The sequence below is a fragment of the Chelon labrosus genome (assembly GCF_963514085.1).
Source record: "Chelon labrosus genome assembly, chromosome: 11".
NCBI classification, from domain to species: Eukaryota; Metazoa; Chordata; class Actinopteri; order Mugiliformes; family Mugilidae; genus Chelon; species Chelon labrosus.
In genome coordinates, this window is record NC_140344.1 from 2,964,309 (window position 1) to 2,989,774 (window position 25,466).

Genomic DNA, 25,466 nt, shown 5'->3' on the forward strand with positions numbered 1-25,466 from the left:
CTTTTGATATAAGTACTTTACTACAAACTGGTTCACACAAATGCACACACCAGAGAGAGCAACTCAATGGGGGTTCAGCCTCTCGCTCAAGGACACTTTGGCAAGTGGTCCACCACGTACCAGGGATCGAACCACTAACCTTTTGGTTCTTGCACAACCCACTCTACCTAGTGGGCTAAGAGTGTGTAAGCAACGATCTGTATCATGCCACAGCATAGGTACTAATATTTCATAATCATACTGTCACTTAAGCAGACAGATTCAGGGCAATTTACTTCATAGAATCAAGAGAAAACACTTTATTGCATTATTTATTTTATGTATTCAATTTTTTTCACATTTTTGTTACAGTTTTTTCCTTTTTTGTGATGTAGCATTATTTACCTGGCTGTAAATGAAGTATTATTATCATCTTCCGCACTGAGGCCACTATGTCTACGAAATATTCAACCATTTCTAAATTATTTATGACGAAGGCATCATTTACATTTTCACGTCCTCCATATGGCTCCTCCCCGCCTAACGTCATACTCCACCCTCGTTCCACCATGGATGTATTCCACGCGCTAAACACCCCTCCCCTCTCCTTCTCCCTCCGCAGAGCTGCATTCCTGCTGCCACAACGGACCGAACCATTTTCAAGTAGCGGCCACATTTTAGGCTCAACATGCACTGAAATGCACACATATCACAGAGTTTTAACAAAAAATAACTGTGAGGCCACATTTGTGCGCGTTTCAGCTCCCCAACTTCACCATGTTATCCAATATATAGTGGCTATTTAGGGAGTTTGTTCAAACCAACGTCCCCTCTGTTCCCTCTTTAAAGTGGTCCGCTCCCTCCTGGTGCCATGTTGGATGTACGCATCGATGCTGCAGCTACTGGAGTTTCCGAATGAAAGTTTGGCATTTTCCCATCTACAGACATTTAGCGAGTTCCTAGTTTCACAGTTAACACTAAACGGAGAAGTTACGGTGTTTGATTAAACAGGACCAAGCCTTGGGAACATCCCCTGTCTTCCTCCTCCTCCGCCCTCCTGCCCGGAGTCGGACTGAGCGGAGATGATCCGGTTGCAGGCCACAGCAACCGGAGCCCGCATGGATTTTCTGTAATTAGTAACGTTCGCCGAACCCATTCCGGGGATAACCGCATCAATTCGGGGTCAACTTGAAGAATTCGGGGCCATGAACAGCCACCCACCGCCCCGCAGGTCCGTGAACGTCGGCTCGCTGCTCCTGACCCCGCAGGAGAACGAGTGCCTGTTCAGCTACCTGGGAAGGAAATGCGCCGTAAGTTCTCCGTTTGTTTACCACCTGCAGGTTCCAAGTAGGTGCAGGTGCAGTGCACCAGACAGCAAATGCCCCTACTTCTCTTTCCAGTCTCCTTCAGTTTGAAATGAAGCAGCAGAAAACGGTTTGGACCCCACAGTAGTACCCAAACCCAGAGTGTTGCAACGAAATCTGTGACCCTTGGGACTTCTTGACGTCTGTAGTGTGTGCATGTATTTGGATGTTAAATATGGCGACCCCCTTATCATTTAACTTGTCTAGTGTCAGCTAAAGGCACAGTGATTCAACCATTTTTAACATGCGCCATAAAAAGTATGCAAAAAATGTCATCAATAACTGCAGGTTATTCATAATGCCAGTTTATTAGTGGGATGCTTTATCGAAATACTGTTATAGCGGTGATGGTGGGAATGTTTACTGTTTTCGGGTTGTTAAAAGATCACTTTTTGCTTTGTGGATTGTTTGCCAGACAACACGTTTTATCCACGTTTTCACATTTTTTTATAACTTTAGTTAAGACATCACGTCAGTTAATTAATTAGAAGATAGGTTAAACATCAATGGGCAGCAATGATCTATTAATTGATAAGGTTAGTACTCAAGTAAAAATGCCAGATAGTCTGTTTGCATCTTCTCCAATGTAAGTATTTACCTCTTTTTTTCCCCCCGGTTTCAAGCTTCTGCAAACTGAGCATCTTTTAATATTTGGCCAAAATGACCTAAGATAAGATAAGATAAGAGATGAGATAGAACGCTATCAAGCTATTTTCCTTAACTTTTTATAAAAGTCACCCCCATGGATGCCATTTAGAAATTTCAGGGTCGCTTGACTCAGCTACAAACCCTTATAACACAAAACATGTTTTGAAACCAAGCAACATCTGACTGTTTTACCAACAAACATGTTTTGTGTTTCCTGCTCTTAAGCACCAAACCATACCTAGCTACAAAAATCCTCAAACCGAGTCTGTTTGGAGGTGATATACCATGATGGCTGCAGGACAGCTCAGCATTTGATATGTTTGGCTGCTGCAGGTTTCAGAGGTTTAACTGGAGCTGAGGCTGCAGGGTTGGCAGCAAGAAGCAACTTCCTGCAGGGGGGGAAACACCTGAGCTCAGAGATCACAGCAGTTGGTGTCACTAAAAAACTGGTTAGGTAGATTTGCACTGACCAGTAGGGCTGTGTTTGTAGTCTGTCTTTGTTGGCAATTTGTTGTTGTGAGTGTTTGTGAGACTGTCACAACTGTCTCGGTTTCATGCCCATCCCTGGCCCTCTAAAACCTTTAAACCACAAAACTTTAAAAGAATCATCCAACTTGATCTCTCTAATCAAAGGATACAAAATGTATCCTAGGTGTTCAACTATGACCCCAGATTAAGTCCAAGTGTTATCAGTAAACTGAAGTGTAATATAACTCCTTTTTTGTTTTGAACAAGGGAGCACCAGCGTTCAAGATAACCTGTTGATCAGACTTGATCTCCTTCACGTGAACGCACACACAGATAGGGGTCGTCATGGAAATGTTTTAAAGTTTGACCCATCATCTGTGTTACTATTAAATCCTGTGACCCAGGTTTAAACTTAAAATTAAAGCCACTATGTATGCTATTGGGGTTCAGTGATGCATGGTGACGGATTTCTACAAGACCTTCTCAAGATACTCTTGCCTGAAAGAAATCCATCAACAACTTTTAACATTGACACATGACACATATTACAGCTAGCGTGCAGCTGTTTATAGCCATCTCTCATTACGTTAAATTCATCCTTCCAACCAGCCGTTGGTTTAAGTTCCGATCACCTTGTATAGATTTGAAAGTTACTGAGTAATCTTCTGATTATTCAGTATTGTCCTAAGTTTTGTAGCAACAGTGTGACGATGCACTTGAAAGCAGAGTCTGTTTTGGAAGCCCTTTTTGGTGCAACAACAGTTGTCACAAGGTCAGGACCATCCCTCATTTTTTTTTAGTGAGCATCAATGACAAGTCATTCCATAATCCTGAGAGGTTGCACTTTCGAGGAAACCCCTTGAGAATCTGTAGCCTACTGCAGAGAAATGTTGTATTTATTAGCCACAAGGACAAACAAGTGCTGTTTGCTGTGTTAAGGTGCTTAAGGTGTTAATTTGTTCCCTCTAATTCTCCCAATGGTGACAAAAGTTCCAGATAAACTGTAGCAGAAACTAACAAAGCCAAAGACAAAAAAAAGTTAATATTGACGCTGTTTTAAGTCTCAGATTGACTGTTATAGAATTTAATTTAACGCAGGGCTGCATTGAATGATTGTAATGATCAGTCTTTTATCTATTATCGAACGGTCCAATTATAGAAATGTTTAACATAGTGCATAATATTGAGATAATAGAGTAAGGAGTTCATACTTTCTTTGAGCATAGGGTGTCTTCATATTGTTTGTCTTGTTGTCAGTATCCAGTGATATGAAACAGAAAAGCACCAAATCATGTTCCGTTACTAACTCATGACTAATATCTTTAGCAGCAACTCAGCAGCTTTGAAGGATACACTCCGTCTTCTAGCTGATTCATTTTATGAAAACCTTCAAGCAGTGGTTTGTCCTTAAGGTTCATGATTAGCAGATGCTAAGGTGCTAGATTACGTAACCTGCAGAGATTTTGTGAATCTGCAGTGTCGGTTCTGGCATTGCAATGTTTATTGCTGCATGCTCTCACTCATTGAACTTAAGTGAAGCTTTTAACTGCCAGCCTTTGACCTTGAATGTGTGATGCTGAGCTGATGATTTCACGGTGAAAAGTGTTTCCTGCTGTTCCTCTGACCTGCCGCTCATAAATCACAGATCAGGAAACAGACTGAGTGGCATTTCCTTTTTCCTCCCCGAACGGTTGGAGTTACTTTCTACCGCAGAGGGAGGAATCCTGGCAGAGGATGTAACACAGTGCGACCTCTGCAGAAACCTCAAAACCGCAAACAAGAACAGAGGACAGCGCAGTGCTGAGGACAGCAGCAGGACTCTGCTTCCTATTCAGCAGGAATGGAGGCTAAAAGACCTGGAGGAATGTCTGTCTCTCTCAAAACTTCCACTCAAGACTTTGACCAAGGCCCTTTTAAATAGTCAAATTAATTTTATTCTCCAAGTTGGTTATCTGTGAATACAAAGGGTTTGAAGTTCCATGACTGATATATGACAGGAAAGTCAGCCGTTTGACCTCAGAGTTATTGCTTCATTTTATTCTAATATGCAGGACTACGTCAAGACAGCACATGAGTCACAACATACAAATGAATGGACAGGCTTTCATTGTCCTGCCACAATGTTAGACTCAATATATTCCTTTTATTCAGCACAATTGAGAATCCATTGTTAAGATATTTGCATGTGCGCCTCCTAATCTGATTTCGTAAAGGTTGCAGTGTTGTCCAAATGACCTGATTTGTTTCTCCCCTGGTTCAGCAGTCCTTATCGCTGCTCAGGGTTTTGCATCATTGTACATTTCCTCTTCCCCGTTGTCCTCTGTCCTCTTGTTGCTTTGTCACACATGGAGCTTGAAGGCTTCTAACAGGCAAATGGATGTGCCATTCAGTGATGTAACAAGCTCAGAGACTTCAACACTTTTACATACAGAAGTATTTGCTTTCGCAGATGATGATGTTGACCGTCTTCTCCACCTGTTTGCTTTTAGACCCTGTGCTCGGCGGTGGTCCAGGTGTACGGGGCCGACCGTAGCTGTAGCTGGGTGAAGAGGTGTTGTGGAGTGGCCTGCTTGGTCAAAGACAACCCCCAGAGATCCTACTTTATCAGAGTGTTTGACATCAAGGTGAGTGAGAACATCCTGTAATGGAAACTTATGTTCAAGGGTTATGTTCTAAACCCTGCATGCTAGTTGAATGAAGCATCTTAAAAGGGATAGTTTCCTTTAACAGACCTTGTGTCTGCACAACAGTAGGTAGCTGCAGCTTGGCTTAGCATAGCATAAAGACAGGACACAGGGGGATCAGCTCATCTGCTTCTGTCCAGGGGTAACAGAATCCACCAGTATGCACGTCTCATGCTCACACACTAACTGATAATATCTTGCTTATTGAAGCTTCACAAAAACGCTGTCTTACAATGGGATATGTGGCACTGTTTGTTAGTCGGGGCTTTTAACAGGTGGTCAGGTGGTTTCTTGGCAACAGCTCAGCCTAGAAACAGCCCAGCACATAACTCCCACGTGAACTGACAAATAATAATTCTTACGCTTTAGTTTTTATGCACATTATTCTGTTAAAGGGTGAGCTTTATAAGTGCTGCACATTGAGAAATCAGTTTTTTTGGTATAGCCTGTTGTAAAGCCACCTCAGACTGTTACTCAAATTCTCCCAAACTTAAACTCCCAGTGAAATTGTTATGTAATATCTCTGTGCACTCGCTAAGCGCTATATTTGGTACGCCCTTGTTCTTGGTGCCATGGCTTCCACGACATGCTGGAAACATTATTTTGAGACTCTTCTCCTTGTTTATATGATTTCATCACTTTGTTTCTCCAGATTCATTCACGCTGACACTCTCCAGTCCTGACACACCCCCGTATTCAGATCTGGTGACTTCCACTGAAGTTTTGTTCATGAAACCAGTTTCAGATTACTTTGCCTTTGTGAAATGGTGCATTATTATGCTGGAAGTAGCCACAAAGAGTGATGTAAATGATAAGCAACACTATACAGCCAAACTGTGCCAAGAAAACAGCCCGGATAGTTACCTCACTGCAGGTTGGATTCTTGAATTCATGTTTTTGACTCCACGTTTCGGCCTAGCTACTGTAACCTCTTCAGAGATTCATCAGACCAGACCAGATGCATTTCTCCAGTCTACATCGTTTAAATGTGTTCTCTTCATATTTTTCAGTTCCCTTCTCCCTCTTAGTCCTTGTCATGTCTTCTACAGTGGATTGTGTCTTAACTATCCATACACTACTCCAGTATTCATTGAATGAATTAATATAGGGTTTTAAAGACGATGTGCATTCAGTTGTGCAACCCTAATTGATTGAAGAGAATTGCCAGCCAGCCACTGATCTGTTAGGGATCTTTACTCTCTGGTGCTCATACAGGGTCTGAAATCCATCTAGACATTTGAGCCTATGGACAAAATATACTTGAAGACTGCAGCAGATCCATTCTCTAAAATGTATCACTGTAAGAAAATCTTGTAAAGAAGGACTAAATGTTGGAAAATATGGACGTTATTTTTTTTTAATCTGGTCATTTCTTGCATACAACAGCAGCCAGCTCTTTAATCTCTGATGTCAGTGTGATTTGTGTGTGATTTTAAACGGTGCTTTCTTCCATCTGACCTTCTGTTTTTGCAGGAAGGGAAGACCATGTTTGAGCAGGAACTGTACCACAGCTTCTCCATCAGCAGCTCCAGATCCTACTTCATCTCATTTGCAGGAGATGTAAGTGTCTGATTCTTTGTGACGACTTCAAAATCCAAATCCACAACTGGTGCTCTAATTGATCAAACCCTCCCCTGTTTTGCAAGGTGGTAGATATTCAAGTTATCAGCATAAAATAAACCATGAGCATGACCATGAGTTTAATCTGACTATTTTATATTATCGTGTGGAAATTAGTTCTGCACATCATAATAAGACATCAAAACCACAAATAATCTGGCTCGTTTTTCAGACAACTTCAGGGTGAAGTGTGTAAACAACTGTTGAAATTGTTGTTATCAATGTAGCTGTTAATATGAATTCTCAAGTTTATTGTTCTGGTCTACCCACCATTTTACAATGTGCACAGACTCAAGCTTGTTACATAGTCCGCAAGAACGGAGAAACTTGTTCTCTCTCTCAGGGCTACAAGAAGAGAATGACGTCATTCTTTTCTCACAGCCCTTGTTAGGGAGTTCTCACAGCTTGTTCTTGACTCATCATCTGGTCAGAACTTTTTTGTTGTGTGGTGTCCGACAGCTATTATGTGATTGGTCAGAAGTAGGCGTGGTTAACGCGGAAATGTTGTCATTCCCGACCTTTTCTGATGCAATGCAGAGGGTCGTTTTAAGCATCAGCTCGCGGAGACAATTGAACACAGTTGTCGATCCCCTTTTGTAGCTAGCGGCCACACTGTGAGCTCCCAGATGCTAATATTCACTGTGTGACGTATGGGACAGAGATGGCCATACTGTGTGTGGGTGCATGCTGAATGAATTGCGTGGTCCAATGGCATGACAGGGCCCTATGAAGACTTCCCAGGAGTTCTGTACTTGAGTTTCTTGTGAAGTTTAAATGACCTGGTCAGAACGAAGTTTTGTTCTTGTTCTTGAGAACAGAGAAAACGAACAAGTTACTCTGTTCTTCTGGAGTATGTAACAAGCTTTAATGATCTGTTGCCATTTTTTAAAGAAAGGTATCATTATAATCAGACATTGCTGTTTTACCTTCCAGACATGTCAGATCGGTCTGAACTTTGCTAGTGAAGAAGAGGCAAAGCGATTCAGAGCTGCAATCAATGACTTGCTCAACCGACGACAGCGGAAAACAGGTGAAATGAACTGTTCCACTTTTGCTTTGGCTGCTTTGTCTACCGACTTTTCACACCTCTAATTGGAGAACTTGCACCCTCCTCTACTAACACAGCCTGACTCTGGGTCCCAAACCAGTCTTTCACTCATGTCCAGCTGTATCAACGAGATGTACATAGTTTATAAAACTATGCCTAAAACACATCTGAGGCCCTGTTCACATCTTGCATTAACATCCAACCTGAGCAACTGGCCAGCATATAGTGCCTGTGTTCACACCTGGCTTTAAAATGTATCTCCACATACGTCTCCAGCCTGCCCTGAGATCCAGTCTAAGTTTCACACTCTGCATGAAAATAAACACAGACATTAATGTGACCCAGGACTCCTTTTGTGTTCACACTACAAAGGAATCAAGGGTGCCCCAGACCACCTACAGATATGACCTGACATTGGATCAGTCAATTGTGTCCTCCGTGTGTATCGGGTGTTCACACCTGTACTTTAAGCTGGCCACTTGTATTCAGATTGCCCATTTCAGATGTTATTGCAATATCTGAATGGAGAATAAATTCTGTGTTTACATTGTTTACTTCCTCTCAAGAAGAGTGAAAGTTGGCATAATACAACAACGGCATTAAACACCTCTGACTAGTAGAGAACCAAACAATCCCACACACTGCGCACCAATGATGGACAGGATTCGTTGGTGTATTTTGCCATCTGCAAATTCAGGTGTCTCACACAGTATGTGGAAGAAACACCTAAATTAACATTTTATGAAGTTGAGTCTGTTGTTGCAAAATGTAATGCAGTAATGCATTTATGCAAAACAAGTGACCAAAATAGATTGTGCTAATGGCATCGATTCATGATGTATTTGTCCTATACCCAGCTCTATGCTCCAGCTGTCTCATGAATGGACATATCTGTAGTAGGATATGCGTATAAAAAAGCAGTTATAAACAACAAACATGAAATCTGGGAAGGTTCATGACACGTGGAAATGTGCTGAGGTTTGGTTTGGGACAGTTTGCTTTTTAGTGTCTTCCTCTCCGCTTTTTTTGAGACTGTCAAGTCTTTCTCCGTGATGTAAATGCTCTTTTGTGGCCTCCAGCTCCTCTCAGCATGCTGGCCTTTTGAAGTGCGTCGCTTAAACTGTGAGGAACACTGAAAGTTCAAAGGCTCACAGAACTGCGACACAAAAGTTTTTTTTTCTTGGTGGTTTGGGGCAGGACGGTGTATATACATCACAGCTGAGATTTCTGACCTTTTTGCTTTTCCTCTGGTCAAGTTGAAGACTTTTTGAACATTCTTTCTGACTACTCTTCTTTCTGTATCAGAGGCACGCGGTGGCATGTTTTCTTTGATGGCTCCAGCGCCTCAAGGCTTTAAAACTGCTGTCTTCTCTCTTATCGTCACAGAAATATACTAACGGCCTGTCTGCCTCTTGTACAGCTCACCTTCTTTTTGCCTCTTAAGAACGTCGGTTAACTTGCATTCCGTGTGTTCTAAAGTTGGTTGTCTCCTGGTGACTTTGTAAATTTTTCTTTTGCAGAGAAAAGAGGTGACCCTAAAAATGGTATGTTGAATATTGATAATGCAACCAAATCATGAATTTCCCTCTTCTTGTCACTTTTCTCTGATTCAAGCTTAGAGTTGATCTAACTGTGAGTCGCCTAAGATTTTCTAAATGAAAGAAATTGGAAAAATGAATGGTGTACCCCTCCATGTATATTTACAGTATATGCCATTTTAACATAGCATGGGAATGGGAGACTCCACTGTTGACAATACAAATTAGGGCTGCTACAAGCTATCATCAGCTATATCCAGAAGTGTTTTTTACAGATTTGGTGCACAAATATACACAACAAAGGCATCTGAATGGCTCATTTTACTGCCATTCTTTGCCAGGAACATTCTTTGATCATGGGCCTTCTGACCTGACATAGCAAACACCTTGAGTGAAAAGAGAGATATGCTGTCGTATGGTCTGGTTTGACTCATTGTGCAGTGCCATTAGCCATTTTGTGCACATACACTGAAGTGTACGGTCTTCAGTGACTGTAACAGATACACGAGTGAAACATAGTCCAGATCAGTATATGCATCCAAGAACATCATGCTTTGATCTTACAGAGCTTGCTGCAAGAATGTAGAAGCAGAACTCTGATCCAAACAGTGTTCATGCTCAAAAACAGATGTTAATGCATTTGTGTTTGGATGACAAATGCCAGCTGACTGCAGTGAGGCTTTGTGGTGTTTCCTGACACATTGGCGGCATTGTTACAGACAGTGTTACTCACACACTGACATAGAGTGGAGTCTGCCGCAGGTTAATCTGGTCAGCAGGAAGCCCATCTGTACCATATGTAGACCACATGGTCTCTTGTTGTTCCCTTTAAACCCTGTTGGGATGCACATTAGGCCTAATCTGTAATCCCCATAGTTACTGCTGCTGATCTTATTGGTTTGTGTGGAATTTATTTTATCAATGAATTTGTTTTTAGTTTTTATTAGAAGAAAGCGTGCATTTATCAGCCTAGTGTTTTTTGCGCCAGGAACAGGCATCAGTCAAATTTACGAATTGCAGAGTATAAAAACAAAATAAACGTAGAGGAAGTTTTTGACAACACGTGTAATTGTGCAGTCAGACACACTGATATTTTTCTTCTAAAATAGCATAATTTGAAAACAGTGCAGAAGAATGCATATTGCCATACTGAAACATCTGAACAACAGAAAAATAGTCAAACATTCAAATTGCCGATGGTCTTCATCATGTATTGAGCAAGGAGTGTTTTAATAGAGCCGAATATGACACCACCAACCAACCAAGGTGCCAGGTTACCCCAGTGGACCACTGTTGTCCTGCAACAAAAAAACTCAACAAGTAAAATTGTTGCCAAGGTTCCTCCAGCTTCAGACAAGTTTGATTATTACTGTGCCTTGAATTTTTAGACCACAAAAGCTTTATGTTTCCCAGAATTTAAGATGGAGAAGCTAAGCCAAACGCTTTAAGCCACTGAGGTGTTACCATGTTGAAACTTTTAATTGTCGTGCTGATCGTCACAATGAATATAACATAATCCAAGACTCCTGATGAATCAAACCATTTATTTTTTACCAAAACATGGATCAGTATAACAAGAACATATAATTGCATATCAAATGTTCTAACTGTCCAAGACACTTGCAGACAAATGCCACTTTAGTGGTCAAAAACGGTTTCCCTTCTGGGCAGAACACCTGACCCAGTAAAAGGTTCCTAGTTATAGCCACACCCTTTCAGTTAGACCTTATACATATTACCTTCAAACATATTTATATTATGGCTCCTACAGAGGCCTAATAAAAAGTAAACAGACCATGGGTAATAATGATTTTAGTGTTGTGTGTATCTCTGTCTTTGAGATGCCTCTTTAGGTTTTGTTGTCTGAAATGCAATGTTACTGTGTTTATTTGCTGCAATTATTCACCAGTGTAAGCAAAGTTGTAATGGTCCCAGTATGTCAGCATTTTAAATTGACCTCTCCTGCTCCGTAGCTGAGATTGCATATCTTCCCAAAATACTTTGTGGGATACTTTTCATCCCAGCCTCTTGACTGTTGAGGAAGAGTGACACTGTGAATACTGTATCCACGGTGCATTGAACAGATCAGCCGTCTTTTCTCTCAGAGGATTTGTGTCTGAATTGCTTGTTTGGTGAAGTCTCTTTCTAGTGACTCCAGTTCATTCTGACATTTTAGCTGTGAAACACGGGTCTAACCGTACAACATTGTTGCTCTTGATTTGCTTCTTTGCTTGGGCGATGTATGTTTGTCTCTTCCCTCCTCTTCGGATCTATTGTTCTTGTCCTCATTGTGAGAACTTCAATAAAAATGTTCTTGTAAAGGCAGAGTTCTTGAGGGATTACCCTCATTGTTTGGGAATATTGAGCACTTGCCTCTGACTCTTGTCGTTGCCTGATCTGAACTCATAAATCCAGCTGAAGCACAAACACTGTTCACTGAAGAACTGAAAATAGTCCATTTGAATCGAGGGTCACTGCTGTACTTGGCCAAGCAGGACGTGAAGTTGTAGGCTGTTAATAGGATGGTCTGTGGTGGAGAGGAGTTATTTTTTTTTAAAGCAAGGCTAGCATTTTTCAGCATTGAGTGTGCTGGCAAAAGAGAATGTAAAGGTCTGAGTTACTTAGAGTATGGACGTTTCAACATGCCTTTTCAGCACAGTTTAAATTTGGTATGTCCCAAATTTCTTGGCAGGTAGAATTCGGTAATATGGAGGGCCGTGGACATAATAGTCAAATATAATTTTTGTTAAATTCAGCAAATATATATTAGTGGTCCACTAGCTGTATTGTTTTCTGGAATTGGGTGAACCATTGCTTCCCCTAAGCATATTAGCTTTGCTGCAACAAATGTAGCAACAAATGAAGCAACAATTTGCTAACCACCTGCCTTACTATCCCAAATTACCTTGGCTGTGCACCTGCTTGAATTTGAGGAGGCAATCTTCTGAAGCAGTACTGTAGGAAGGGGTTTGTTACAGTGTTAAGTTCAAATATCAGCAGTCTTTCTCAGGTATAGCTGTTAAATCAAGAGTTTTCGGACCAAGAATTAAATGTGACGATGAGTGAATCAGACCAGACATTTGATGTCAGCTTTCACTGTTGGTCAATATCTTTAAAAATACTCAGTTTGATACCCAGTTCTACCGCATATTTGAGGCAAGCCTCTTGGTGTGGTCGCAGAAATCCAGCATTCATGGGGGTCCAGGGATTTGGACTGGGATAAGCAGCGGATTACTGGTTGTGTCAGATGTTGCTGTGGTTCATGGAGATTATAAGTAATTCAAGGACTGAATGGCTCTAAAAAAACAGGAAGGATGGAATGACTGGTCACCATATACATTACAAAAGATCCCTAAGGTACATGTGATTATTAGTTTGAGAGTCAGAAAGGGTCGGTTGGACTATTTTTCTCAGTTCAAACCAGGCTAGAGTCTGCAACCAAACTCAAATTTACCCATAAACATGTTCTTCATGTGGGTTGATTGGAGAACCCATTCACTGATCCATGACATTGTAAATGAAAAGAAAGAAACACTTTCATGCATACTTCTGGTATTTTGGCTAGGTCCAGCTCTACCCATGGCCACAGTTGACATCAAGAACCCAGAGATCAACAATGTCAGATTCCACAACTCCCACGGCCACCAGCAGCCATACCACCTCAACAACATGCTGAGCCACGGTGGCCTCACCCGGAAGGACAAGAAGACCAAAGGCAAGAAGAAGAAGCTGACCAAGGCTGACATTGGCACACCCAGCAACTTCCAGTGAGTCCCACCTTTGATGTGCTTTGAAGCTGATGATAATTTTCATTTAGAGTCTATTGAATGATTGCACTGTCTATAAAATAGCAGAAAACAATGAAAAAGGCTCATCACAAATTCCTAGTTGTTCTAATTTGTCTAAACCACTTTCTAAAACTTATGTAAATCAAATGAAGTCATTATACTGTTTTAACCTGCATACATTATGCCATTGTTTTCACCAATGAAGAAGTAGTACTACTGAAGACTAGTGAAAGAAACAAAAACCAATATCCCATAAAAGAACACTCTGATAGATTGACCAGCAAAAGGGCTGGCAGTTTTGACATCCTGTCTTGTCTGTACTGTCTGATGCAGTAGTAAACATGTTACGTTAGAGTCTGAGAACTCTCAATGACCACACTGTCAGCTTGTGACCAATGATTGTGTGAGTGGGGCTCACTATTTGGCATATGCACGTGGGTGACCATGTGTGCGTGATTAACAGTTGGCGTACTTCTGTATATTTACATGTGAACACGTTTGTGATCTCACCGCATATCTATCCTGTCTTCTTCAGGCACATCGGTCACGTAGGCTGGGATCCAAACACAGGTTTTGATGTGAGTACCCCCTTCACACACACAAACACGCACGCACGGGAGCACAATAGTGACCTGTGTGGTGGCCGCATGATGAAATCACACAATAGGCTTTTGTTGCTTCCCGCTCATATTCACAAACATCTCGCTGCCTCTGAGAAGCTGCACGGACACAGACTGTTCCACAGAGGACCACTCTGATGCCTGGTTAAATAACTACAGAGCGGCATACTGAAAAATGAATTAATACGTAAGATAAGAACAAACTTATTCCGAGACTACCTCTGTCATGACTTATTGAGAAACAAACATGTAGTTCTGTATTCTGTAGCCTTATATCAAATAAACAAAGCTTTATATATAAGTTTTATTATTTTAAGACGTGAGGTACTTCATAAAATTGACTTTCGTTGTGAAGGTTCTTGTAATTGGTGGAACTGACTTTGGTCATCACCACAACCAGGAAGGTTGTGCCAGACGGAATGTGTGAGCTTTGCAAAGGGCATGCTGTATAAAGCTTGGTTTATACTCCTGCAGTGGGTTTAGCGGGGCCTATGACATACGGGGCTACGCTGGTGAAAGCATTTTATACCTGTGCACTGGTGGGTGGGTAATTATGCCACTCAAACACTAGGTGGCTGTGTTGAGTTTTGCTCTGTACTTCACTCAATGGCGAGAGGAGGTTCATGTTGGAGCTGAGGTAAATCATCACCAGTCAGTCATCAACATCAGACATCTGACTAGGTTTGTAGGAGGCTGAACAAGGGAGAATTTGTTGAGCTTGTGAGACACGTGGGCAAGGAAGTGTATTTTGGACAAATCGCCGCAACACACAGTCAGTTACTCTGTAGGGTCCGGAGCAAGATGATGCACAACTTTAAACCAAGCTTTAGGTGATGATGATGATGATGATGATGATGATGATGAAATGTTTGTCCAGTTGAGGTAAATGGTTAACACACCGAAAGCCTAATGAGATGCTAAATAGAGGGTGACAATTTTTCCGGACTCCCACGGGTCACGATATTCCCGCGGGAGTCCCGCGGTATGGGAGTCAATTTCACTATTAGTAACGTGATAGTGATGGTATCCCATCTACTAATAGTGAAATTGATCAACGGGAGCGGGACGGGATTTTTTTGGGGGGGGGGGGGGGGGGGGGCAGTCACGTGATCGGGATATGACAGGAGTATTTTTGTGGACTCGGGATGAAATGGGAGCGACAGTTGATTCCCGTGTCACCCTCTAATGCCAAACACCAAACCCATAGTTAAATACTTATAAGACAGGTTGTTACCCCTACAGAAAGTTATCATACTGACAAGTCTTTATGTTTTAATACAGTAATTGTGAGGTAAACATTAGACATTGTAGAATCAGAACATTGTAGAATTTCAAACTGATTTCAAGTGATATACTACATATACAAATGAAGTCAACAGCCCAGCTGAAGTCTCTAGAAAGAAAGCACATTTGAGTTTTAATAGTGTTGTCTGCTTAAATGGAGGCCTGTCTGATTTTTAGTTAGACACACCAGCTAATGTGCACCATCATGAAGTTATCTTGTATTTCTACTAGCTGGCCACTAGGTGTCAGACTGACTCTTTGACTGACTGAGATGGAGTCCAGTGCAAGGAAGCATTATTTAATAAACTCCAGTGAAGACATCTCCCAGTTGAGAGGAAATTCTTTGTATCTTTCTTATTATTTAACAACTTTATTTTCAGATTTTCAAACCATTATCTTCATGAACATAGGGCAGAATCCCAGGAATGGATGACAATGACACACTGATTACAAGCACCTCTTACTGCACTACAAAGTGGGCAATGAACCTTAAATAAAATCTGTCAAAGTGTTCTGGGACCACAGACTGTATATATGTATGGACAACATGTCCCCACTGTCTTCCATTGGTCATACGGGACTGCTTCACAGTGCAGTTGGCATGGCAACTCGTAGTCATTATGTGACATCCTGTCTCTATAGCGTCAAATAACTAACTAAAACAAAACTTACAAGAAAAATGTACTCTTGATCTTACATCAGCATTATATTAACTACCTAAAATGAGCGAAACCGTTCTTAAAATTGAAGCTGTTGATGTATGCTGCGCCTGTACTACCAAGGGGGACCTCTACTTGCTTTGGCTTCACTTTTGAGGAGCTGTCCCATTGTCCATCTCAATTCTCTCATTCATCTTCTGTAACCGCTTGTCCTCTGGAGGGTCGTGGGGGATCTGGAGCCTATCCCAGCTGTCACTGGGAGAGAGGCAGGGTACTCCCTGAACAGGTCGCCAGTCTTCGTCTAACTTCAATATACAGCCTATGTGCCAGACCTTTAGAATGTAAATTTGTAACTTTACTGTTGAGTGATGTTATACCAAAAATGAAAGTTAGATGTTAGGGTCTATTTGTCCAAAATATGACACCAGAACATAGAACATATGTCTTACCGAGGCTGGACTATGCTTCCATCTCGCCCTCCAGGATCCACAAAGGAAAAACTTTTATCCAACTAGTCCCCTGAATAGTGTGAACAATGGTGCACCTTAAATTGAATTAACCCATGACGTAAACACAGTAGATTTCCCTGCAAAGCCTCCTGTGAGAGCTCCACACCCAAACCCTCTCTCATGCATTTTTAGTTTTGCACCAAGATATCTGTTTCACTCCCAGTATCAATGTATAAATTAGACACGTTTCTCCTCATAGAAGTCTAGCTTCAGGATAATATCCTACTGACCTCTGGGTGGCAGTGAAGGAAACAAGGGGAACATTTTCCTGATACGACTATGTGTCTGTGGGTACCTGGAGAAAGATAGATCTAGTATGCTGTGGTCGTTTGTAAATGATTCATATGGGGTCAAGGTGTCATTTACAAATAGGTCATTGAAGAATACCAGTCTGTTCACTTACCAACTTTGAAGCCAAGCCTGAAAAACGTATTTCCTACTGGAGAAACCTTGTGTCTTATTTATTAGGTAGTGGAAACTGGTATCCAAAAGCCACCAACAAATGCTGGTCTAATGAGAAATATCAAGACAGTGCTGTTTTCAACTCTTTAATAAAATGTCATTCACCTGTAGATCTTTAACAGTCATTATATTTTATGGGAGTGTCCCTTTTAATACATCCTGGTGTGAAAGTGAGAAGTTAGAATTTATAGAGAACAATGGATTCATTTATCATCCACAATATGCTGTATGTTAAACAGCACAAATAGTACAAATGTTATTAAGTAAAAGGATAAGGTTAATGTATCAGCTTAACAAATGTGTATTTCAAATCTTTAATCAACTTTTTTCTTTAGTGACTTTTTTCCCAGTTGTTACTAATATTTAGTTATTATTTATGTTGTATGTCAGCTACTATTGTGTTATCACTACAAGCAAAAAGCAAAGCTGGGATTTTATTTGCAGACACAAGAGTACTTGAGTATAAAATACTTCAGTATGTTTTTTTTTGTTGTTGATGATGAAGCTGTTTATTTTCTCAGGTAGTCATTAAAATCTTCAATGTCTACTTTTGCCTCGTCAACACTAGTAAACGTTCGTTGTGTCATATCCTCATCGATGTGGAGTGCAGTTTAAAAAAGTTCTTTGTGTTGTCAACAGCTGAACAACCTGGACCCCGAACTGAAGAACCTGTTTGACATGTGCGGCATCTCCGAGGCTCAGCTGAAGGACCGAGAGACGTCCAAGGTTATCTACGACTTCATTGAGAAGAAGGGAGGGGTGGAGGCTGTGAAGAACGAGCTGAGGAGGCAGGGTGAGTGCACGCACCCACCCACACACACGCACGCACACACACACAGATACCTTTGATCTGACAAACTGGTCTGAAATAATAATCAAACACTGCTGAAGAATAAAGCTCAAAGCAGTGTCACCAGAATTTAAATTTTCAGAGTTCTGAAAGTTTTTCCTAAGGTAGAGACTGTCAATTTACATTGTCCAGTAAAAAAACAGAGAAATCCCGGATATGTTTTGTAGAGATGGGATTTAGGGCTTAGCTTATATTGGTATTGGTGGACTTGTATTGGTGGACTACCTGAGTTTCAGCTATTCTATAATATTGATTCTTCTTTATCTGTCCCATGGGGTATTTGGTAAACACCTTTGCATTGAAAGGGAATTAAAGCTGCATAGAGCATACTGAGGTGCCCACGTGAAGACAGTGAACAACTCGGATGATGTCACGCTATATTTGCATATCTAATATACATATACGTGCATGTACTCTGCTGCGTTTCTCCTCTTGTTCGTTTTAAAGAGACGTTCAATAGATTTGGTTCGTTAGGGAACGTCAACTCTAGTGTTATGGTGTTTATACAGTAAGTGAAGGCCCCCTGAAAGTCCTAATTGTGTCGTCCTCTGCATCATACTGTATTAAAAAGACATAATTAGAAAGCCTTAAACATTCATTGTGACCTTCCATGACACCAGTTACTCTCTTTGTCAATGCAGAGTTCCTCTTAGTGTTACGGCACACAACATTAATCATTATTAGTAGCCTACACCTAATTGATCATTATTTTCTGTAACCATTATAGTCCTAAAATGCTGCACGCAAAAGTATGACAAGATGTTGACCTCTTTCAGTACAACTGTTAACTTGACTGACTATTAAACCCAGCAGCACAATTTCAGCTTTGGAACTACACCACTAATTCCAACCAGTCCCTTTCTCTCCTCACGTCAACACTGAGGACGCCACCGTCTTGTTTAAATGAACATAATTAGAACTGTCACTAGATGAAGAGGGAGTTTGATGAATGCATTGCACACGTTCAGTGAAACTGAACAGTGTCTGTCGAGCTTGCGTGTCTTCTAGCGGCGCATAGCTGACAGACAACACCTGGTGTGCTGCCAGAATGTCATAGGTGCTGTTCACACTCGACAAGTTTGTTTCCAGGAGTTCAAGTACATTGACGTAAACAGACTAACAGTAACTGTTAGGGCATGCCAAACAGAAGAAGCCTCATTTAGAACCAAACATCACATACTGAGTGGTTTGCTGCAAATTCACTTACTTTTACAGCTCTGATGTTTTAAAGCCTGGCTGATGTTTATCACCTGATTCTTTATTTTCCTTTGCCAAGTTAGAAAATGCTCGGAACACTATTTCCACAATCGATGGAGAGTAACTGAGAGGAAGTTAACGACTCGATATTAGACGCTTCTAACTGATCCCTTGCATGAGTTTGAGACGTTAGTTGTGGCTCAACTAAAGCCGATGCCAATCCTCTCATTAATGTACTCCTCTGTCTTTTATCCACCTCGACCTCTTCCACTTCTCTACAGTGTGAGTATGTATGCCAGTTAAAATTAGTGTTGTGAATGTGAAAATGATCAGGGTGCACCAGTGTGAGTGGCAGACACTGAGGCCTCAGTTTTCACAAGTCTGTTCCTGAACCTTTGAATTCTTCTAACCTCTGTATCATTATCAAAAAGCGGTGAAGTGAACGACTTCACATTTTTAGTTGCTGTTCAAATAACAAATGCTGCTGGCTGCAGATTAAATCCATTTCAACTAAACATTTAACGCTGATCCGTTCGACTGTAAATATGGATTCAGTCACTCTGATTATGTCTTATCCATAGCGCAATAATGCTTACTAATGTTTGCCTTGTCCCCAATGACAACATCCTGATCGACAGTGTGTACAATCTTATTTAGTACCTGGAAAAATAATACACAAAAACAAACAAAAAAAATTGTGTTTTCACCAACCCCTAACCCTTTAATGAACACATTATGTTTCCTCTCACGACTTTATCTTTATCTTGAACTGTCATTTCCTTTCTTCTCCTTTATCGTCCTGTCAGACAGCATGAGTTGAGCAGATGAAACGTTATTCTCTGTCTGACTTTCTCATTCATTGTGACAGACTCGATGTTTTATTCATATAAACGTGCGATGGTTTTGAAAGTGGAAGAGGGGAGCGTAGGGTGATCTGAATCTGAATTTAGGATGTTGCAGGAGTGAGGGTTGATATAGAAAAGTTGATGCTTTTCATGATTTAAAATTGGTCCACCATCAGTAGAGGTGTGGGAGTGGAATTGGTGGTTAGTGGGTTGAGCAGACGGGATGTTTTGCAAATTTTTGGCATGTCTCCGTTCCTCTGTCCATCTCCACATAAAGCCCTCCCAAATGATTTGATTGGCCCAGCAGATCTTTGCTAACCAGTTCCTAACAGCAGTTCCAGACAAACTATTCCCCACCAAAAGACCGTAGGTTTCCTTCCAGGCTTGTAGCAGTACTAGTACTCAAAAGCAGGTTTTCAGTACAGTCAGTCTAGAAGAAGAGCAGTGAGATGTGATGAAGTTAACCAGTGTAGGTTGATGGTGCTACCTGGTCAACCTGATCTTACTTCTCTTATATCTCCCCCGCAGCACCCCCTCCACCTCCCTCTCGCGGCGGCCCACCTCCTCCTCCTCCTCCTCCCCCGCACAGCTCAGCTCCCCCGCACAGCTCAGCTCCTCCACCCCCGCCTCCACCATCCAGAGGTGGCCGAGGAGCCCCTCCTCCCCCTCCTCCGTCCAGAGCCCCTGCTTCAGCTCCTCCTCCCCCGCCTCCCTTCAGACCAGGAACTCTGGGCGCCCCGCCTCCCCCACCTCCTCCTACCAGAGGAGGTCACCAGCCTCCTCCTCCTCCCCACCATCACCACCACCACCACCAGCCTCCCCCTCCTCCTCCTCCTCCGTCCTCGCATTCCTCCGTCGCCCCTCAGGCTCCACCACCACCGCCTCCTCCACTGGCCCATCCGTCCCCAGCAAGCAGTGCCCCTGCACCACCTCCTCCCCCTCCTCCTCCACCACCCCCACCCGGCCCTCCTCCCCCTGCAGAGCTGGACAGCGTGAGCGGAGGCGGAGACTCGCCTCAGTCACCAACCCCAGGTGGGAAGTCGGCGCTGCTGGAGCAGATCAGAGGAGGAACCCAGCTGAAGAAAGTGGAGCAGAACAACCGAGCCCCGGTGTCCAACACAGGACGAGACGCCCTGCTGGACCAGATCCGACAGGGAATCCAGCTCAAGACTGTGAGACATTTGAAATGATTTTCAAATCGCATACTAACAACTGCAACAAGCAACAACTTTGACTTTAGCATACCTATCTGTTGTATTAATTCATATGAACATATTGTACCCCTTGCAAACTGGCCCATCCTGTGTGTGTGTGTGTGTGTGTGTTGTGCAGGTGTCGGATCCAGAGTCCGGCCCTCCGACGCCGGCTCCAGCTGCAGGCATCGTCGGCGCTCTCATGGAAGTGATGCAGAAGAGGAGCAAAGCCATCCATTCCTCAGGTAACTGCTGAGAGGCTCCTCACATAGCCTGTGACACACCTGACACACAGCAAAGAATCACGATCAAACACAATCAAACATTATTCATCTCCAGAGAATTGGATGAAATGATTGATCCCACGCTCAGTAGAAATGAAGCATTGTCTTAGTTTAGATTAGGTTAAAATAAATATGGGGCAGGATGAGGGAAACTGGGGACTTTCGTTCAGCCCTGAACCTGTGCACTTCAATGTCATATTTCCTGGCTACCATAACGTCAAAAAAGCTCTCCACACTCCTCACTGTCATGTTTCTTCTTCCAGACGAAGACGAGGATGACGACGAAGATGAGGACTTTGAGGACGACGACGAGTGGGAAGACTAGTAAAGATTCTCTCCCCAGTCCCTCCCCCAACCCCCACCTACCACTGACACAAAAATATCTCCTAAAACTCTTCCAGAATCTGACTAAAATTGTAATGTAAATGTTGTATGAATTTGCTGTATATTTATTTTTGCCTTTTTTTTTTTTTTTGCCTTTTTTTATGATTATTCTAATTACTCTGTGCAATACCTCTTTCGTTAAATCCGTTCTGTTCACTACACATCGTCATGGTCCCAGCTCCTCCACTTCCTTGTGTCGTTAAAAAAAGCACTTATAGCTAACCTGTCTTCAGCACAATGTGGAGCCGGCTACATTTCATTATCATAATCGATACTCCGCTGAGAGGAGTCCTTGCGTACTCTTTGGGATATATTTTCATGTGTTCTCTTCTTCATTCCTTGTTCGAGAAACTTAAAAAAGGGAGACTTAAGTGTGTACAAACAGGCAGGATCCTCTTTGTGTTTGATAGTGGTTGATTTAAATGCAAAGATAACACTATTTTCTTACCACGCTTCTTGTCGTATCACTTTTCCTACTAAATCTTAGTTTAGTTGTGTTTTTTTGTTTTCATAAAGACATGCAATGACCAAAATGTGGCGGCTCGGTTGCCTCACGCGGCTCTTTTATTATTATTATTATTATTATTTTTTTGTAATTAAAGTCGTTCATTTGCACACAGTTTCTGTGATAGTTCAGTTTTGTGTTTTGCGTGTGCATTCCTCAGTAATAGTTTTTATTTCATTTCAAGCAGGATACACCGATAATGGGGTCTTTTAAAGGTGTTGCGAGCCCATCGATGTGTTTCCAGACATGACTGAATACGAGTTCGCTAAAAACACACACATCTCCCACTGTGTGGCGTATGTGAAATGATTGGAGTTCTTTTTCTTATGTCTGGTTGGTTGTTTCTGTTGTGACATCCTTCTGTTATTCCCTGTAGGAGGACGCATCAATATTGTCTCACATCGCGCCAAAAAGGACTGACAAAAAAAATACCCACATTCATCTGCCTCTGTCATTCTGTTACCAAACTATGATTTTATGCAATGCGACTGTAAATGCCTCCTAATGGAAAGTAACAGAGAAAGCAAATTATAATGAACCAAATGTGGCATTTTCAAGCAACTTGTGGGTGTTGGCGATGCCTGTGGTCCTCCGTCTGTAAACAGTGGAAAGAAATAATAGACGCTTGTTTTAACTGCTCGTCTTTGGAGTTTTTACTGTCCTCCAGCGAGGCTTGATGCTGCATTGAGAGGCCGAGATACTGACGTCAAACCTGTGAAAGGGGTCGGGAGGGGTGGGGGGGCAGTGAGAATACTAAATTGTATACCTAAATAAATGTTAATATTTACAGAGAAGATTGTCTTTTGGTCTTTGTCAGAGTGGTTCAGCTCATGCTCATTGTTTCATGCTTATGTGGAATACTAATGTCCATAGGATGGCGTGGTACAAGATTAAGGATTCCCTATATGATTCTGCAGAGAGAGGAATTCCTATTATATTTCTCCAGAAAAATCAAACAATATAGAAAAGGTATAAAGCAACTTTTTTTATGCACACATTCTGTAAAGCACTTGGCTCTGCCGTGTGCAGTAAGATGAGGAGCTAGTGTACACACATTTAATCAACACCGGGTCATGTCTTTATGTTATGTGGAAGGTAGCAGGTAGAAGCAAGTATGTGATGCGTAATCTGATGCAAAAGGGTACTTGAGATATCAGGAACTTTTGTCTTCCTCAGCCTTCAAGTGCTCCATAAAAGTTAAGTGGATGTCAGAAAAGTCCATGACAGTCAGCCCTCCGTGGTCTTTAGGTTTTCAAGTAGTTGAAGTATCCTTCACCACAAAGATGCAGACAAGAGGGTGGAAGATCACTGAAGAATTAAGTGCTACTTCTCCTTGGTCAGAGTCATAGACTGTATATAAATATGGACAGCGCATTCCCACTTCCTTGTATTGGCCAAACTCACGTTACTTTCCCGGGGATACGGTGGCGCCATCACGCGAGTTTGGAGCCAGAGTCTGAGCAGTACGCAGAGCCGCATTAACAGTGACCCGCTCACACTTCTGCCACACTCACTGCGTTTTCATTCGATGCTCTGCCTCCACAAGTTACAAAGAAATGTGGGATTATACACTGTACTCATTTTCCTGCTCTCACAGTCCTATGGCCAGCTTTACAGAGCAGTTGACATGGCAACTGACATAGCATCAACTAACTAACTGAAACGAAACTTATCAGAAAAAAAAATGACACTTGAGTATGCATCAGTATTATATTAACTACCTAAAATGAGAGAAAACATCCTTGAAAAGTAATTCTTTGACGTGTACTTTAAAATTTTAGTTTGGCCCAAGTCCCATCCACAAACATCAAGGTGGTGGGACTTACAACTTATACAGCAGCCAGACACCAGGGGGAGCCCTACTTGCTTTGGCTTCACAGTCTATGGTCAGAGTGGATCGATTTGCTACAGTTGTCTCCAAATTATTCCTCCCCTTCAATATACCCACCGCAAAGTGTCACTGGGTTTCACACACTCTGTCTCTTCGGTACACCCTTACGTTTGTGTCACAAATGTCTAACTTGGAACTTCTTTTCCATCATCCACTGTAAAATGTTGGTATGTCTCAGCCAGCTCCAAGTGTTTGTCTCTGTTTAAGACACTACTTGTCCCCCGAGACTCAACTTGACAGCCTTCTTGTTCAGCGATTCACGTGTCTGTGATTAAGATATAAAAGTGAACAAAGTCAGATGTATTGATCTTCAGATATGGTGGTCACTTTTGCTCTGTCTTATGTTTTGGACCCATTCACTGCCATGTACTACTACTATAACTTTCAGTGCAGCCGTGATTTGCTGGGAATAACAATCTGACTTCTGACAGTAACAAGGACGCTATTCTTTTAATTCAATATCTTGTGCTTACTTTTGTACATTTCGTAATTGTCAAAGTCTTTGACAATTACACCCCACTGCGCCATCATCATATTTGTGGGGGAGAGGGTAAGGCTGTGTTTGTATATAAACTCCCCTGGGTCAGAACACTGGTGGTGGTGATAAGAAGAAGAGAATGCTGGAGATGTGGATGGGAATGGAGTGGTGGACGAACTGAATTGACTGCTGACAGCAGCGGAGGAGAACATATTTAAAGTTTGACAGCAATGACATGATTGGCTGATTGAGATTGTTGCAAAATTGTAAGGGTTAGGCTGGAACACCCATAGTATGCTAAGCTGATTAGGGAAGCAGGAAGAGAGAGAGTGTTATGAATGTGGATAGAGTTCCTGATTAAACTTACACTGACCTTCATATATACTCATTTGAGTCGATGCCATCGGGTAGCTGAGCGTCAGAGCTATCTGTATCTACAGTATATGACCCTGCTTTATTTTTATTCCAGTCTTACACACACACAGTCAGAGGAGTTCATTAAACAGCTGTTCAAAGTAAATATGGACTCCCTTCAAAGGTGGAGAGGGGTGGGTTGGGTGGTCTAGCTGAGTGACTCCTCATTTCGACAACTCATATCTTTCATAAAACGTCAATTAAATGTTAAGACTCTTGTTTAATTGGATGAAAAGTAAACGCGGAGCTTACGGAGTGCTGACAGACCCTGCAGCATGACTGTGGTAGCAGGGGACGGTCTTTCTCTCCTCTTATTACTGTATTATTCATTACAATATACAGAATTTGTCCAGCTAGTAGCTTTACTGTGGGTGCACTGAGGAATAGCATTTTAATGCAAGCATCTCAGTGTTGGCTCAAGATTCTTAAGTTTCTTTGAAAGGCATTCTGGGACTGCATGTAGTATAAGAGCCGTGTAGAAAAATGATCTGTCTATCGAAACTTTCTAGCTGCAAACCAAATATTCATACCAAGACTCCTAAACTGTCATGCAATACAATATTTAGAGAAAATGATGGTTGCTTAGTTACACAGTGCTAAGAAAGGAGCACTGACTGGACTGGCAAAAGCAATGCAGCGTGATTTGTTTGTTTCAGAGTCCCCTAACATACTTGTCAGACTTAGTCACCCTTCCATTGCTCGTCTGAATCTGTGCTGAACATTGAACATTTTGCTTGTTAGCATCTGGGCCATG

General features: G+C 42.0%; 1 protein-coding gene across 1 annotated transcript; it reads left to right on the forward strand.

Annotated features, from left to right (window-relative positions):
* The first annotated feature begins 405 nt into the window (after nucleotides 1-405).
* Nucleotides 406-22,647, forward strand: wasla (WASP like actin nucleation promoting factor a). Its single transcript, XM_084555348.1, has 11 exons — nucleotides 406-1,289; nucleotides 4,949-5,083; nucleotides 6,617-6,703; nucleotides 7,697-7,793; nucleotides 9,332-9,355; nucleotides 12,915-13,116; nucleotides 13,673-13,715; nucleotides 17,311-17,464; nucleotides 20,092-20,735; nucleotides 20,896-21,001; nucleotides 21,304-22,647. The coding sequence occupies exons 1-11, from the start codon at nucleotides 1,185-1,187 to the stop codon at nucleotides 21,363-21,365; spliced, it is 1,659 nt and encodes a 552-aa protein (XP_084411474.1). The 5' UTR covers nucleotides 406-1,184; the 3' UTR covers nucleotides 21,366-22,647.
* Nucleotides 22,648-25,466: the final 2,819 nt, after the last annotated feature.

Bases quoted from the DNA above. Each gene is read 5' to 3' on its own strand.
- wasla (XM_084555348.1), top strand. From the start codon at position 1,185: ATGAACAGCCACCCACCGCCCCGCAGGTCCGTGAACGTCGGCTCGCTG. The intron at 9,356-12,914 runs GTATGTTGAATA...TATTTTGGCTAG, and splicing joins AAGAGGTGACCCTAAAAATG to GTCCAGCTCTACCCATGGCC. The intron at 13,117-13,672 runs GTGAGTCCCACC...TGTCTTCTTCAG, and splicing joins GGCACACCCAGCAACTTCCA to GCACATCGGTCACGTAGGCT.